We start from the raw sequence: 16,182 nt of genomic DNA, 5'->3' as shown, positions 1-16,182 counted from the left end.
CCGTCTCCTTCAGAGGGACAGGGACTCGACGCTCCTCCAGGGAGGTTTGGACCCAGGTACATATCCCGTCTCTGTCTCTGGGGAGCAGCCACAAGGGGCAAGGGTCGAGCAGACAAGTGGTGGGATGGACTAGTCTAAGCACCTTGTCCACATCCTCAGGCCACAATAATTTGAAACCCATCCAATAAAGATGGACCAGATGGCACTCTGGACATGTCCCGTTCTGAACCCATATCAACTGTGAAGTCCAGCCCATGGTGAATCTGAGCAATTTTATCCCTAAACTGCTGGGCAAAGCTGTCACAGTGAGCTCCTGATGGTGTGATAGGATCCTTTTTAGGCTCAGAGTGTAATAGGTCCTGCACCAACTGAAAAAGCATCACAGCACTGTGAGTATGTGATGGAAGTGGAGAAAAATGCCTTCTTCGCCACCCTCACCACCACAGCAAAGGCTCAATAGTGAGCTCTAAGGCATGTTTGGTCAGATTCGTCATGGGATTTCCTCCACCTATGCTCTAGTCAGCTTGCTTCTTCACTTGCAGCTCAGGCATATACCATGGTGCCACACAGGCTCTGTATGGCAGGAGAGGACGCTTAGGAGAGATCATGTCGATTGCCTGGGCTATTTCCCCATTCCACAAATTGACCAGGGCATCAAGAGGAGCACCAGTTTTACCAGTCAGAAAATCCCTCAGAGTCCTCAGGAATCCATCCAGTTGCATCAGACTCCATGGGTAGACCAATTTAATAAGGTCCACATCCTTACAGAGGGAGAAAATGGGCCTAAGCTCAACCCTCACGAGGAAGTGCTCTGATCATGACAAAGGGGTTAAAGTGAAGTCCTTCACTTCTGTATCACCATCTTCCTGTTGCATTGAGAACAAAAGATCCTGAGTGTGGCCTCTTTCATGCACTGGGCCAGTGACATGTTGAGACAGCCCCATGGCTGTCATGGTGACCATGAAGTCCTGAGCTGTCCCAGTTAGAACAGCCTCAGGGTTGAGACTGAAGTCCTCCAGGACCAGCATCCTGGGGGTCCTCAGCACCAGTCCAAGACGATCTCTGTCAGCTCAGGAAGGGATTCTGTTGGGTAGAAGGGTGCATGGTAGACCAACGGAATCCCTAATCTGTCTTGCTCACCCAGCACTAGGTACAAACACTCTAGACCTGGGCTCAAAGGGACAGGAAGCCCTGTGAGGGAAATTGAACCTCCATAAATTAGGGTCTCAACCCCTCCCCTTCCCTATTGGCAAGGTTGGTGCTGTCATCATAATACATGCCTGGTCGGCCCCCTCAGCCACGATTAAGTTGTGGATGAGAGATGTTTTATTTTGGACTGACCTGGCATTCAACAGCAGCATCACCAGGCCAGAGGGCCGGTTGACAGTACTGCCTAGAACCTTCTAGTTGAGGGAAAAACCAGAAGAGGGGACAGTCACTAACCATCTGCCCCCATCCCCTGCTATTCTGTAATGTCTTGTTAAATCCCCAGCACCATACCTTCTCCTGCCCATAACCAGCCCAATGGGGTGCCCTCCCACTCCCCAGGAACTCCCATATCAATTAAAACCCAGTATTAAAATACAGTACAAGATAAAAACTACAAAATAATAGTAGGAGGCTGTGCATTAAAACAGAGCCCTACTGCACAAATGCCTCTGGCTCTGCAATAATTAAAATACCAGCCCAGCCTCCCCCTAATACAACTGACAGGGGCCTAGCCCAACACAACGCTGATGGCCCCAAATGGCTTCATGCCACAGCCAGCGAGATGAGGCTCCGGCCCTGCCCCTGCGAGCGCCACCCCCCTGCCCCCAGTGTCCTCTCTCACAGGTGTCGGGGGGGGGGGTGAGCACACAGCTGGGTGTCCTCTCTCACAGGTGTCTGGGGGGGGGGTGAGCGCACAGCTGGGTGTGAGCCCCACTGGACTTCTGAGTGGACACTGTGGATTGTGCCATAAGGGCTCTTTTTAAAAATGCCCATTTGACTCCTGCCTTGACATTTGGCAACAAGGGGAAAATGATTAAAGAGCAACAGTGCAGTGTTTACTCTGTCACTATTTATTAACTGATAGATAAAAAATAAAACAAATGATAGATTAACTGATAGATATTTGGAAGATGAAGTGAGTGTTCCCAGAGCCAGCCTTCATTCTATAAAGCTCCCAAATTTAACACTTTCAGGACTTGCAGTGTTCCTCCCACACAGAGAATGAACTGTGAAAATCAGCATAATTCAGCATAATCCTAAGCACAGTGTCTTTAAAGTGTGTGCGCGTGTGTGTATCAATTTATAATGTAACTCTACATATGGGAGTTGTAGGTTTGCACTATGGCAAAATTCATGCACAGGATCACACCCTTAAAGAGTTAGCATACACATAAGGCATGGATTGTGAGTGGCAGGCATATTTATGCATTGAAAATATCAGTTTACCACCTTTCTATCAAATCCGGGTCAGCTTGATGCCTCTGGGCCAATAGGGGTCTACCTTAGTCTGGGCCTCTGTGCTTGGTTTTCTCTTCTCTGGGATAGCTGTGTCTTTGTCTTCCAAACTGAATCTTTAACTTCCAACTCGTGTGCTGCCTGCTTCTTTGGCACAGTGTAGATGGGTCAAAGAACAAACACATGCTTTTGTTGACTGTGGGTGGCCTTCATTTTGTGAGCAAAGTTTCCATCTTATTTGGCTCAGGTAAAAAGCCTGGCTCAGTGGAGAAGATGGACAAAGGACACCTCAGAACACCAACACCAATTTATGAGTAGGTGTTGAGAGACTAACAAGGCATGCATTCCAAGACCTATCTAACTTATGCACTTCTGAGAATCTGCCAATCTTCCCTGTACCCCTGCTTGTCAGTAAGTTGCTTAGCTCAGCCAGATTTGCTAGGGTAAGACACTTTCAGGTTGTTTAGCTTGCAGGGCTTCATAACATCAGCACCAAAGCATGCGCAACTAAGTGCTTAGCACAGCCCCCTTTGTTCAGGCACTGACATCTCACAGGCGACTTGGCTGACCATCCATTCCAACTGACTGAAGCCTGCCTTGCAGTCCAGCTCATGCTGTGCACTGTAAGTAACCTGCTGCTAAACTAATTTGAAAGCTAGCTAACCTGTATCTTGTGCACAATAAACAGCTTTCCTCCTTTTAAGTAAACCTGGATCTTGCCTATGAGTTCAAAGAACTCCCTCAGCCCACTGCAAGGGGCTAATGAGGGGTAACAGACTTAGAAGTTAAGGAAAAAGCCAGAGCCCATTGTTACAGCAAGTGCTTAACATGCAAATTGTCCCAGGCAAAATCATTCTTAACATCTCCAGGTAGGCCTGGGAGATTCTGGTTGTCTGCAGCCCTGGAAAACTGCTGTCAACTGGCCCAACTAATACTGCACTAGGGAAACCAAGATGGACCAGCTTGGAGCAAGGCAACTTCCCAAATCATCCATAAAAATAAAGCACAGTTAAAGCTCCTTACAGAATAAAAGTGACAACTGGCTAAAAAAAAAAATGCAATTATTAATTATTGGCAGAGCCTCTGAACTGGAGGTTAGCAATGCTGTACCAGCTAGTGCTTTTTTTGGTGACGACAGATAAAATCCTATGCAAACTTAGTCAGAAGTAAGTGCTATAACTCCCAGTGTCTCACAGCTAGCATGGCCAGTTGGGAGATGCTTGGAACTCGTACCTAAATATGTATAGAATTGCACTCTAAGGAACAATAAATAAACCTGCAAAAGCAAAGCACTATTCCCCCATTAAGACACACCAAAGCAAGTATGTGTGAGGCTTCACAAAATCTGAGGCTGACCCATGATGATCAGGAAGCCCCATGAAATCCTGAGTTGTGTTATGGGGGAGCATCAAAGATAAACAAGGATGTGCAGGTCCTCAACCCATCACAAGCCATCTCTATAAGTCTTGTCTGCGAACAGGCTGCATCAAAAGAATAACAAATCTGTTTCAAGAACCCACTCCCTACACATACAGCCCAAATTAGAAGATAGCTGGTTACTCATAATAAATGGAAAATAAGGTAAATTAAATGGTTTTATTTCCCATCAAGACATGGGAAGAGTGAATCTGTTTGTTTTTCACAGTCACTGTGCAGGGGAGGCATTTGAAAAATTGCCCAGAACTCTGTTCAGTTTACAAAAAATCCTCAGCAGGGAAAGGAAGAGAACTCTGAAAATGACAAACCGGATAGAAAGGTTTACTCAGAACGGTCCATAGAGCAGCCTCCCCCAACTGCTTGCTCTCTGGATGTGTTGCTGTCTCAACATGTCGTCAGCCCATCACACATAAAAGGACACACTCTTGATTCGGTTTTCTTGACTGGGCAGGAGGACAGTGATGCGGGAGTGGGGGAATTAGCATATACCCCACTGTCATGATCAGATCACTTTGTACCGAGGCTTAGACTCTGTTGGGATCTTGGCCCCCGCCTTCTCTCTTTCAAACAACAAACAGTTCTTTGGCAAAAGCTCTTTATTTCCAATGTATATTCAGCAAGCTATAGCCATCAAAGAACAAGCCTCTCCACATGCACAGAGCTGTTTGTTGAACCCAATGTAGGAACTATTTCTGAGAACTCTCCTTCTGAGTAACCCTCTGGAAACAGGCCAGCCTCCTGGCTGCACACAGGCCCTCTTGCTGGCTCATTATCCAACTCCTATTGTCTCTCTGGCAGTCCTTATCTCCCAACACGTATCATGGGGTGAAGGATGGGATGAGGCTGCTCTAGCTTTTCTCCTGTGTCCCCTCCTGGCACTTCCAGACCCTGCTGGTTTCAAGTCTGCCTGCACACCTGGAGATGGTAGCTTTGAGATAAGCTCTTTCTGCTCTGCCATCTCTGACTGCAAAGCTCATTCCTCACTGAGTCTCCATCCAAAGAGTTGGTGCCTCCCTGGCCAAGAACAACTGCCTCTCTCATTCCCAACAGATTCTCAGTGGCCTTTCCTTCTGGAAGGGTGGGCTAAGGGTCAGGGACAGTCTGAAGCTGCCCCCCTGCCCCCATACAGGCATGCCCAGCTGCCATGGTCCTGTCTCCCCTGTTCTGCCAAATGGTCCCTCACTTTAAACTGAAGCATGTGCTTCCTAAAATAAATGTGTCCCACCCCACGCTGTTCTATACTCTCAGGCTGTAAATCAATGTTTTAGCCTTCGTTCTTTAAAACCGTCTGTTCTACACATGGAATCTTATTTAGCATTATTTATCTTATTTATTTAGCGGGCAGTGCATTTTTTAAACTGCTTCAATTATGTAAGCAGGACTCTGAACTCTACAGCCATATAGCTCACTATGGATGGATGAGCCTCATATTCCACATGTGGGTAATCTGCAGCCCTCAGAGGTCTGCCTTGCAGTCTGCTGTCGTCTTAATGGCACTCAATTCCTCCCTCTACCATATTTCCCCCAGGGTCAAGCTGATTCACCACAAGTATCCCCATCAAAGACAATAGTATATGCTGCACGTGAGAGTAATCCATATTAAATGACATCTTGATGATTGGAAATGGTGCTGAAAGCACACCCGAGGGGCTTGATATATTTACCAATTGTGAACACAGTAGTACTACATGAAAGAGAGAGAGCGCGCATGCAAGTGTGCACACACATTTTTGGATGTTGAAATTAGAACACACATACTAATATTTACTGAAAAATAGATGTGCATTCACTTCTGCAGCATGGAGGTACCGTGCCTGCATCTTAAGAAGAATCTTCAACTGCTGAGACTACAAATAAATCGTAGCAATATGCCAGGTTTTTAAAAACAGGCCAACATGCTAATGCAACACCTGCAAGAGAGGGTATCAGCAAAAGATTTTAAAGCAGGTGTGATTGCAAACCACATGTGGAGAGAGTAGCACTTTTAAAGCCTAATAAGCTATCCGATAAAGTCATAATGCTGTGAACACTAGAAGTATGCACCAATCAAGTGAAGGCAGCTTCTTGTACCTCCTGGAGGACATTTCAAAATCCAAGAACAATCTTAGTACTGGCTTATACTGCCAGCTAAATCTGAAACAAATCTAGAGAAAATAAATTAAAACAGAGATTTTCTGCCCTTCTAGTGGGTATGTGCTACCACCGAGGGTGGCTTATGAGAAAGTAAAATCACAACTTCATAAAATGCAAGAAAAGCAGAGATGTAAAACAGGAAAAGTGGATCGATGAAAAACACCTCTGCCAACCAGCAAAAGACAGTCAAAGAGAAGGTGCCACCCATACTTCACAGGGCAGGGTGTTCCACAATTTTGGTGCAGCTGCAGCCACTGAGAATTCTTATGGCCATCCACTGCCTTCACCCTAGGTGGGACACAGAGAAGCGCCTCTCCGACTGGGCAGGATGGTATAGGATAAGGCAATTGTTCTGGATCCGATTCACCAACACACCAAGTAGTGCCCTGAAGCAAACTGGCAGCCAGTGCAGATGTTGCAGGTTAAGTATAACTCAGTTTGGTTAGATATATCCCCATTAACATCCCTGGCACTGCATTCAGGACCAACCACAGCTTTTGAAGCCTCTTCAAAGGTAGCTTCGGGCAGATTCCGTTGCACTAATTCAATCTTGGTTTAACTATACCAAGTGTTATGATAGCCAGGTCTGGTTACTTATTATTATTATTTATTTATTAAAACATTTTTATGCCGCCCCATTTGCTGAAGCCTCGGGGCGGCTTACAACAATAAATAAAACCAATAAGTTAAAATATACATATAAAATAATCATAATAATTTAAAACACACATTATAAAATAAGCCGCCCTGGCCAGATAAAATTCAGTGGTATTAACATTTAAAATATTGCTTAAATAAAAAGGTCTTTGCCTGGCGCCGAAAAACAAATAACGACGGCGCCAGGCGGACCTCTCTGGGGAGCGCATTCCATAACTTAGGCGCCACCACTGAGAAAGCCCTCCTCCGAGTAGCCACCCTCCTAATTTCTCTCACGGAGGGCTCCCGGAGAAGGTCCTCTCCCGCCAATCTCAGGGGGCGACTGGGCATATATGGATGTAAGCACTTCAGGAATTGGTGTATAAATACACTGAACAAATACACTCCTGGTTGTTACAGCTCTGCTATAGCAAGTTGAGACATCACAGAGTTCTGTTAGAACCTTAAATGTGGAAAAGATTAGAAGTCACTTTCTGTATGTGCATAACCTATCAACCTTACTGATCATATACAGTGCTACACTTGCACTTCACTGCTGTGCGGTGCCCAACCCATTTTGTGCAAATTGGTATGACTACAAGAGCAGTTAAGACACACTATCTCTAAACATAAAAACGGTAGAACAACTGGAAAATCCAAGCTCCTATAGTTAAGCATTTTGAAGACTTCTGCAGGTACATAGAATGGAACTAACTTTCATTAGACTCTTGCTTGCTCCTACACTTGCCGGTTCTGTTTCTGTTTCGAAGATTGAAAAAGGAAGCAATAGCACAGAGGAAAATACTCCACCCACAGGAAGGTGCTACTCTAATGCTGGATCAAGTAGCAACAGAACAGAAAATAACTAATGGGTACGGCTTTCCTTAGCTGAGCTGCCTACACTGCTCAGTTCTGTCAAGCCAAGATTTTAGACCTTGGTGTTGCATCCTCCCAAAGGATTACTTCCCTTTTGGCAACTACCCAAGGATAGCTGCAATGTAAATAATGTTTTTAGGGTTGGGTAGGTGGAACAGCTCGACAGCTGATGGAACAAAAACTATTCTCATCCAAAGCCAGTCTTCTCCAACCTGGCAGACTCCAGGCACTACAACTCCCAGCTTTCCTCAACACTGGCCATGTTGGCCAGAGCTGCTAGCTGCTGGTACAAACAGCAGCCATCTCAGAAAGCATGAGGTTGGGAAAGGCTGGGCTAAGCAGATCATTCAAGGCAGAAGGTTCTTAAATAAAGTGACTCGCAAGCTAGGCTTCCTCTATAGGGAACAAAGAAAGTGTGGTCTAATTTTTATCCAGAGTAGCTAGCTTTTAGAGTAGCTTTATCCAGACAGGATGTTATATAAAGATGTATGCACCCCTAGGCAACACTATCAACCATCAATGCATTTTGCAATTTAGGGTCAAGTACTCTTTGTACCAGAGTTAAAGGTTTCAGAATATATACTCCTCTCCTATATCCCACCAAAGTCACTGCGAGTTACACTCTCGTATGCTTAAGGACTGGTGCTTTTAAGACCAGAAAACTGAAATTCAAATATCTGCAGCTGGAACTAGAAATGGGGAAATGGAGGAAGAAGAGGTGGGGCAGATGGTGGGGGTTAAACAGAAGCCCACTATGTCTGGATGTCTGTGACCTGTACCCCAAATGCCAGTTAAAAAATAAAAATAAATCCCTGCAATCAGAAATAATACTAGCAATGCAATCGTCCCTGATGTCGTTGGGATTCTATCTAGAGCACCACAAGAAAGTCACACATCTGGAAGAGAGGGCAGGACTCACTCATCTAGCCCTTGGGGTAATAATACTTTTGTGCTTTGGCACACAAGCAGGAGCACAGGGGACTTGGGAAACAGGCAGAAGCCACTCCTGTAGGATAATCCTCCCTTTTACAGGCTCTTCCCCTGTCAGACTGTGTAGCAGAGGCTGGGTTGAAATCCAGTGCTTGTCTGCTGGATAGATCTGTAGGACAACCAGCACTAGCTGGAGCACTATGTTAATTTAAACACTCCAAGCTGAGTCTGGAGAAAAGACGGGGAAGAAAAGACGGGGAACATTTCCATTAGGGGTTATTTCCTGTGGCTTAAAAAAAATAACCCTGACCTCTTCGGAGCCAAGGAATGAAAACATCAATTGGGACAGCAGCAGTTACATACTCAAGCTCTGGATTTGCAGCCAGCTGGAAAGGCCCTGGAGTAAAGGCTTTGGGAATGCACCATGGAAGACCAGTCCTCTCTTTTCTGCCCCACCCGCTGCCCCCAACCTCACACTGCAGTACACCCTTCTCTCCCCCACTTCCAAGAGCTGTCCTTCTCTCCTCGGAGCTGACAGTAAACAGGCGCTGTGGCACTGAGGCCCAGCCTTGACAGCTAGAGCTGCAACAGAATGGAAAAAGGAAAAAAAAAACTACCCTGCTTTCACCTAGCACTGAAAAAGACATCCAGCTGCTCCACTCACTCTGCCAAGATGGAATGAGGGAAGGCTGGAGAACAAACACAAGAAGAAAGCAGGCGGGGTGGGTGTGGAGAAGCTTCTCTGCAGCGAGGCAGGGAGCTCCATTTCTGGGAAGGGAGACGAGACGCCATCCAACACAGACACACCCAAGGAGAGCCGTAAATGCATGTCCCTGCTGAGCCCCTAATCCCTGCAGCTGCCCGTCGCTTCCCACAGGCCCTGCAATGCATCCTCAGACACCGGCTGCTGCTCTCATCACCGCTGGGGCAGAGTGTGACTGCCCCAGGCTGCTCCTGCCCAGGTACTGCATTCTTGCCACTATTTTGATTTGAATGCTACAACCCAGCCCTGGTAGAGGGTTTCTGCCAATTCTACCACGAGAGGGAGGGAGGGAGGGATCTTCCTAGTTTCTTTATGGCAGCGTTCCCCAAACTACTGTCCTCCAGAAATGGGTTAGACTACAACTCCTATCATTCCAAGAATGGTGGTAACTGCAGTCTAATTCATCTTGATGGCACCAGACTGAGAAAGATTCCCTACAGCAAATGTGCAGAACAAGCACAATCCTTTAAATAAAAGGTTCTAGGCTTCTTGATTGAAAAGAGCTTTTGTGTTGGAAGGTGTTTGTTTGTTTTAAACAAGCAAATGAAGTATCAGAAGATTCCAATTAAGAGCAGTGGTGGTGAGATACAGAGGGCGGAAACCTTTCCATACTCTCAGAGGACTACCATAATATAAGGAGAGCTTCACTCTCATTTCTGAACCCTTATCAGCATCATTTTGCACCCACAATCACACTGTTTTCCCTTTCAAAGTCACATTCTCATAGAGCAAGATCTATGCACACAAATACGTTTCTGTTACAGCAGTGATTTATGCAAAGCAGAGCTGCACATTCAGTAGTCCAAAGCCAATTGAAATAGTCCAGCATATTTAAGAAGGTCCCCAAAGGTACAAGAGACATAAAGGCAGAACTGCAGGGTACAGGACACATGCCCAGATACACTGGACAGTCTTTTCCTCACCATGAGGCAGGAATGTTAATGTGGAGAGGAGACACTGCAGCTAGGCTGGGTGTGGCAAGTCTGGAAATGAATCTCAGTTGCAAGTCATTGGAGACTCCACACTTGGGAAGACGGGCTGAGAATAGCTATAGGAAATGCTCTGCTATTATTACCGAGTTGAATTACGAAGACCTCAAAGAATCTAAGTGAACCTTTTCTCAATCTGAAACCGCAAGATGCAGGCAGCTCCACGAAAGGGTAGGCCAGCTTGTTGGTCAACCAGAAATCTAATCCTACTGCTTTTTGGAAATGAAGCTCTTTCTTTGCTCAGCCATTTGCCATTTAGGTTCTACAGTTAAAGACCAAGAAGGCAGGTTCATGCAAACAGGTGGCAGACATACTTCTTCTGAAGAAAGAATGTAAGCTTGTTAGATGTTTAACAAATACTGCCATCCTGAGAAATTGCCCCCTTTTAAAAAGTACAAATATCTGAGTTGGTTGCTGACCATGTCATAATGTAATGTGGAGCGGGGGTGGGCAACTTTGCCCTACAGCTCCCATCAGCCCTGGCTAGGATGGCCAAGGGTTAGAGGTGATGGAAATCATAGGTCAAAACATCTGAAGGGTCACAAACTGACCATCTCTCCTATATAGCATGCTTTATTTTAAAGCTGTTGTTGTTTGCACTGCAGAGTATCCCATTCAGTATTATGTGAAGTACTTTCAAGAAAAATTTTAACATCCACAGCCTCAAAAATGCATAAATTCTTAGTTTATGCCTTCCATTTCTCTGCAGCTTTCCACCTGCACAAGATGGGACCTGAAGCCTTCATCTCTTTCGCATCAACACCCGCATTATTCCACACCCATAGCAAATGGGAAATAAGTTATGGAGAAGGGCACTGAGGCTCATCTCCCTCCATCTATCGCATCACTTGTGCACAGAAAAGAAAATGGTAATTGCAGAACAGAATGCTGGGGGTACAGCCAAGCCTCATGGGGGAACTGGGACACTAAAAGCAGGTGACCACACAAGTTTGATGTGTTGTACTTTTGGCTGCTGCTCGCACAGAGAAGAAAAGATTCAAGCAAGGTGCTCTGCTTTCACTCAGGTCAGCAAACTGGCTGGTTTACTTACAAAAACAAGAGAGATCATATTAAGCTGAAATACACTTATGCAGGCAGGCAGGCAGGCAGATGCACACGAGCCTGGAAAGCATGAGTCATGCTGATTGCCAATGTTTATTTTCAATTGAAGACAGCTGTTCTGTGTCCTCAGCAAAGTAGTGGCTCTTAACTAAAACACAGGTCTCTACCTAAGGCCCCAGAGCACCTGAAGGATTGTGTATGCAAAGTTTTAGGTAGGTATAGGAGATAATTTGAGGCAGGAGATACCTTCTCTTCCTGACCAGCCAAGTTCTGGACAGACTCAAGTCCCTGGATGTGTACCCTCACTGAATCATGCTGCATTTGTGGAGCTCACTGTGCTTTTACTATCCACATCTTCCTGATGTTACTTTGGAAGAGACCTGAACCAATAGGTTTAAAACTACAGGGAGGAGGATTTGGACATCAGGAAGAACTTCCTGGCAGAACAGGTTGTTTTGCACTGGAAGATGGTGGTCTTTCCTTCATTATGAGGCTGTAGGTAAAGGATGGATGGCCACCTATTGGAGATACTGTAACCAAAGAAAGCCTGCATTGGTAGGGGTTGGGTCAGATGATCCCCGAGATCCCTTCCGGCCCTACTATACTATGAGTTTAGAGTTTTTAGTAGTGTATTCTGCAGTGATCTTTAATATGGCTTTATACTGGTGATAATGGTTTCATTCTTCGCAGCTAGTTTTAGCTTGGTTTTGTTCTGCACTGTACTGCATGTTTAGCATATTGTTCCTGAGAGAAACTTTCTCATGCTCAGAGAAAGCTGGTTATCGAGCACTTACAAAGTACACCAAATCAATAGGAAAATAAATAAACATGGAGATCAGAAGATGCTGCGGCTTTGTTCTTCTGTTTCCTTCTGGGTATAAATTTCTCTCCTAAAGCCAGTGTGGGGTTTATGACCCCAATTCACACATTATATACACACCACTGTATGCAAATACAATTAGGGAACCAGTGGATGGAGATGGTTTGCTCTTCCCTCACATCCACTGGCCCAAAATATTTGAGAAAAGAGGCTTCTCTTTTTTGACCCAGTTCTTCCTGATGTTCTTTGGTTCAACAGTATTGCAGCATATAGTTTATTTGTGGAGGGTGTGTTGAGGCAAGACCTGGCCAGCAAAATTATAAAATATTGATTGATTGATTTCTTTATTAAGTATTTTAACCTGCATTTCAGCCAAAAAGGCTTACATGGTATTAGTAAAACTAGACAATCTCTGCTCCATAAGCTTATAATATAAAAAAGGCATGACACACAAGGAACACAATGGGAAGGGAAGAGGAACAACAACAACAAAAAAAAGCTATGGTCTTTCAACCGAGCTACTGGAAAGACCCTGCTAGCCATCTCATCTCTCTCTAGCTACTGTGCCTGTAATGTCTTGCTTGCAAATCCACACTAGGGACAAAGCAAATAAGCATTTCACAGTACAGGGAAAGCACAGGCCGTTAATTCATACTGCAAACTGAGGAAACATAGAAACATAGAAACAGAGCAAGTCAGAAGGGATCTCCCGGGCCATCTAGTCTGACCTCCGGCAGCAGCCAGCTCCACTCACGACATGCCCACCATGTGGACATCCAGCCTATCCTTGAACACACTTGAACAGGAAGAAGAGGAGATGACAGAAAGTTTGTCAAGGATGTGTTTGACTCTGGCATTCCCACTGACAAGTCTGCTGCCAAGTTATCAAGAAAAACTGAAAAGTTTAAAATTCTATTATAGCTCATTTATGACTTAAATTGACAAGTACTACAAGAATACAGACATCTTATCAGATTCTGGGCTTTGAAATGTGGACTCAGGACAATATTGTGCTTACAATTTAGCACATACAGCATGATGGGACCATAGCTCTAAAAAGTATCAGAAGATTGCTTGCATTGAGCATTTTCTCTAACCAAAACACTGTTGCGGATTACTTCACCAACAACTGATGTTGAAAAAGAAGAAATCAAAAATATATACAGATGAGCAAAAGAAAATTTGTAACACACCAAAGCAAGACATGCTGAAAATCATAGGTGGCTAGAATACTAAGGTAGGAAACTTTCCTATGAATGCTAAGATTGTTACTGGGTATCATGCCAGAAGTATGATTATGTTAGCAAAGATTATGGTAGTGTTAATTAAATATATGATAACAGTGGCAGGAGTAACAACTGCTTCAAAGTGGGAAGCTGAAGACTGTCCAACTGTCGAAGATTAGAAAAACAAGCTAGCTGAGTGTGCAACAACGGAGAAACTAACCAATTATATTTACAGAAGACCAGCTAAAGAATTCATTGAAAGATGGAAAGCTTATTATATGCAATTTAACTAATGCTAAAGAAAAAAGAATTCTTACAAATGTCAGTGATTTTTACTTTAATATAAGCTATGATATAATTCACAATTAGTTTCATAAACTAGATTAGATTAAGAATTAAATGATTTAAATGTGACCATAGCAGACAGAAACTTTTGCCTCTTTATGAATATGTTCAAATACTAAAGTTACATGCTATATTTATGGAATATCCTTTGGCATCCTTTCCCCCCATATATTTTCTTTCTTCTTTTCTAATTTTACTTTGTGAAAATATTTTTTTAAAGAGTTGAGCAGGGCTATGAAGGACAGAACATTTTGGAGGGCTTTCATTTATAGGGTTGCCACTAATTGGAGACAACCTGAATGCTCATAACAAAAACAGCAATATTCCAAAGGCCTGATGAGGATCGGCAGTGAAATTTTGTACTTTTATAAAGAAGTGTCCAAAACACTGCTCAGTGGAGGCTTTCCCCCTTTACTACTCACCACAAGCCAAAGTAGCACACATAGTTGCATGATCACCAGAATATAATTGCGCACAGTAACCTCCCACCATGCTTTTTTTTTGCTTACCAACATAGAATGTGGTAGGAGCCTGCTGATCATCTAGTTTTGATCCCAAGATAGCTGAGGTCTGTGTGTCATGACGAAGCCATAATGCCACACCTAGAATTATTCCTCCTGCCAGCTGGAAGAAAAAAAGAAAGGGGGAGATTAATACGATTCTGATCCCTTCAAATGAACAAAACAGTAATTCGCACCACAAATGCTTTATTAAAATATCCCGAGATTCATTAAGCACCTGAATGTATTTGGCCAGTGCATATGAGGTAGTCAGAGGTGCAATCCTATGCAAGCTGAGATAGAAAACGACCTACAAGCCCCAGCCAACTATGCTGATTGGGGTATACTGGGATTTGCAGGTCATGTTTCTGTCTAAACTTGCACAAGACTGTATCCTAAGTTACCTTCCCCAACCTGAAGCCCTCCAGATGTTTTGGACTCCCATTTCCATCAGTCCTGGTCAGCAAGGCCATTCAACTGGGATGAGGGAAACTGCAATCAAACACATTTGGCGGGTACCAGATTCGGGAAGACTGGACTAATTGATAAGAGATAACTAGTTTAAACTAATCCAGATAGGCAGGGGAAATATACGAAGAGTTCCAAAGTCCATTTTTATGTTCATGGTTCCATCTGTTGGAGGCTAATTTAGCATGTGTTACAATGACAAGCAAGTAGAGTCCACCACATTTCTAATGCTATAACTACAGTTAGGGATCTCCGCATACAGATATGTTAGAAAACTTTAGAATAGGGGCAAAATGTTATACTGAGTAAAGGATTCTGTTTCTAACAAATGTGAACTGATTAACCTTTTAAAGAAAATGTCTCTCTGTTCATTGCAAAGTTAGGGAAGTGATAATAAGGTGTGATTTATAAAGTCTACAGACCAACCCTCTCCTCTGCCATGAACTCCCTAGGTGGCTTTAGGCAAACCAGCTTTTTCTGCCTCAGTCCCAGAACACCAGCAATTTGGGGATAACAACACTGACCTACAGGACCACTGAGGTAACTCGGGGTCTACAGTAAAGCAAGGCCTTGAGATTCTGCTCCTTCCACAGTCTCCCTGAAAGTCCTCTCTTGATAATGTAGCATAGTTATGTATAAAGAATATTGATGTAATACATTATTTATAATGCTTTAAGTCTATATAATTTCCATAAGTTGTAGCATATATGTTAATTAATGGTGATGTACATTAATAACCATGATTTACAGTACACTAGATAATCAAGCTTACTTTAATGGAATGCAAAAGGACTACCTTACAATCTCAGATAATTACAAAGCACCAATAAATGTTATCTATGAATCCTGATCACTATGGTTAATAGCAGCAACCTCAAAGATTCATGTGGTACAAACAAAACATCCTTTATTATGTAAAGAATGAATCACATATAACTTACAACAGGTAGCCTGCTTGAATGACTTCTTCCTAACATTCATTTTAGTGAAATTGCATCAACAAAAGAGAGGTCTGTTTCTCTTCTCTTTACCTTTATTAAAGAAAGCATTCATATAGCAGGTATTAAAGAGGCAGCTAGACAGCTACCTGTCTGGGATGCTTTAACTTGGAATCCTGTATTAAGCAGAGGGCTGGACTCGATGGCTTTAAAGGCCCCTCTCAACTCCATACTTCTATGATTCTGTGAAATCATACTATACATGATTAATGTAAATCAACATCCTCTTCTCTCCTCTGTTTTGGAAGTGCACTTGCTCTTTCTTGGTGATTTGCAAGCTGCCACTCTTGTTGCTTGTCTCAATTTTACTGCCCTTTGTCCTACAGTTCTGGTAGGGTTGGAAAAAATACTGTCTTAAACCCTGGACAGCCACAGCCAGTCCATGTTGACAATAGTGGACTATGGTCTGACTCAGTACAGGGCAGCTTCCTAGAGGTTACACTCCCTTGAAGACTCAAGCGTGCCAGGATGCTCAGATCTTGGTGGCATCCAGGAATGAATTTTTACAGGTAAGACTAATGAATTAACTGGAAAGCTCAGTTCTGGCCACAACA

General features: G+C 43.9%; 1 protein-coding gene across 1 annotated transcript in view; it reads right to left on the bottom strand.

The window, feature by feature from the left end:
- CD81 (CD81 molecule) overlaps window positions 1–16,182 on the bottom strand; it is a 72,688-nt gene that overhangs the window by 30,441 nt on the left and 26,065 nt on the right. Inside the window, exon 2 of the mRNA XM_044425542.1 lies at window positions 14,172–14,286. Within this exon, the coding sequence (XP_044281477.1) occupies window positions 14,172–14,286 (115 nt within the window). The remainder of the gene's footprint in view (window positions 1–14,171; window positions 14,287–16,182) is intronic.

This window comes from Varanus komodoensis, unplaced genomic scaffold (assembly GCF_004798865.1).
Source record: "Varanus komodoensis strain SLA01 unplaced genomic scaffold, ASM479886v1 scaffold16, whole genome shotgun sequence".
Lineage (NCBI taxonomy): Eukaryota > Metazoa > Chordata > Lepidosauria > Squamata > Varanidae > Varanus > Varanus komodoensis.
This window is presented reverse-complemented; position numbering and strand designations above follow the sequence as displayed.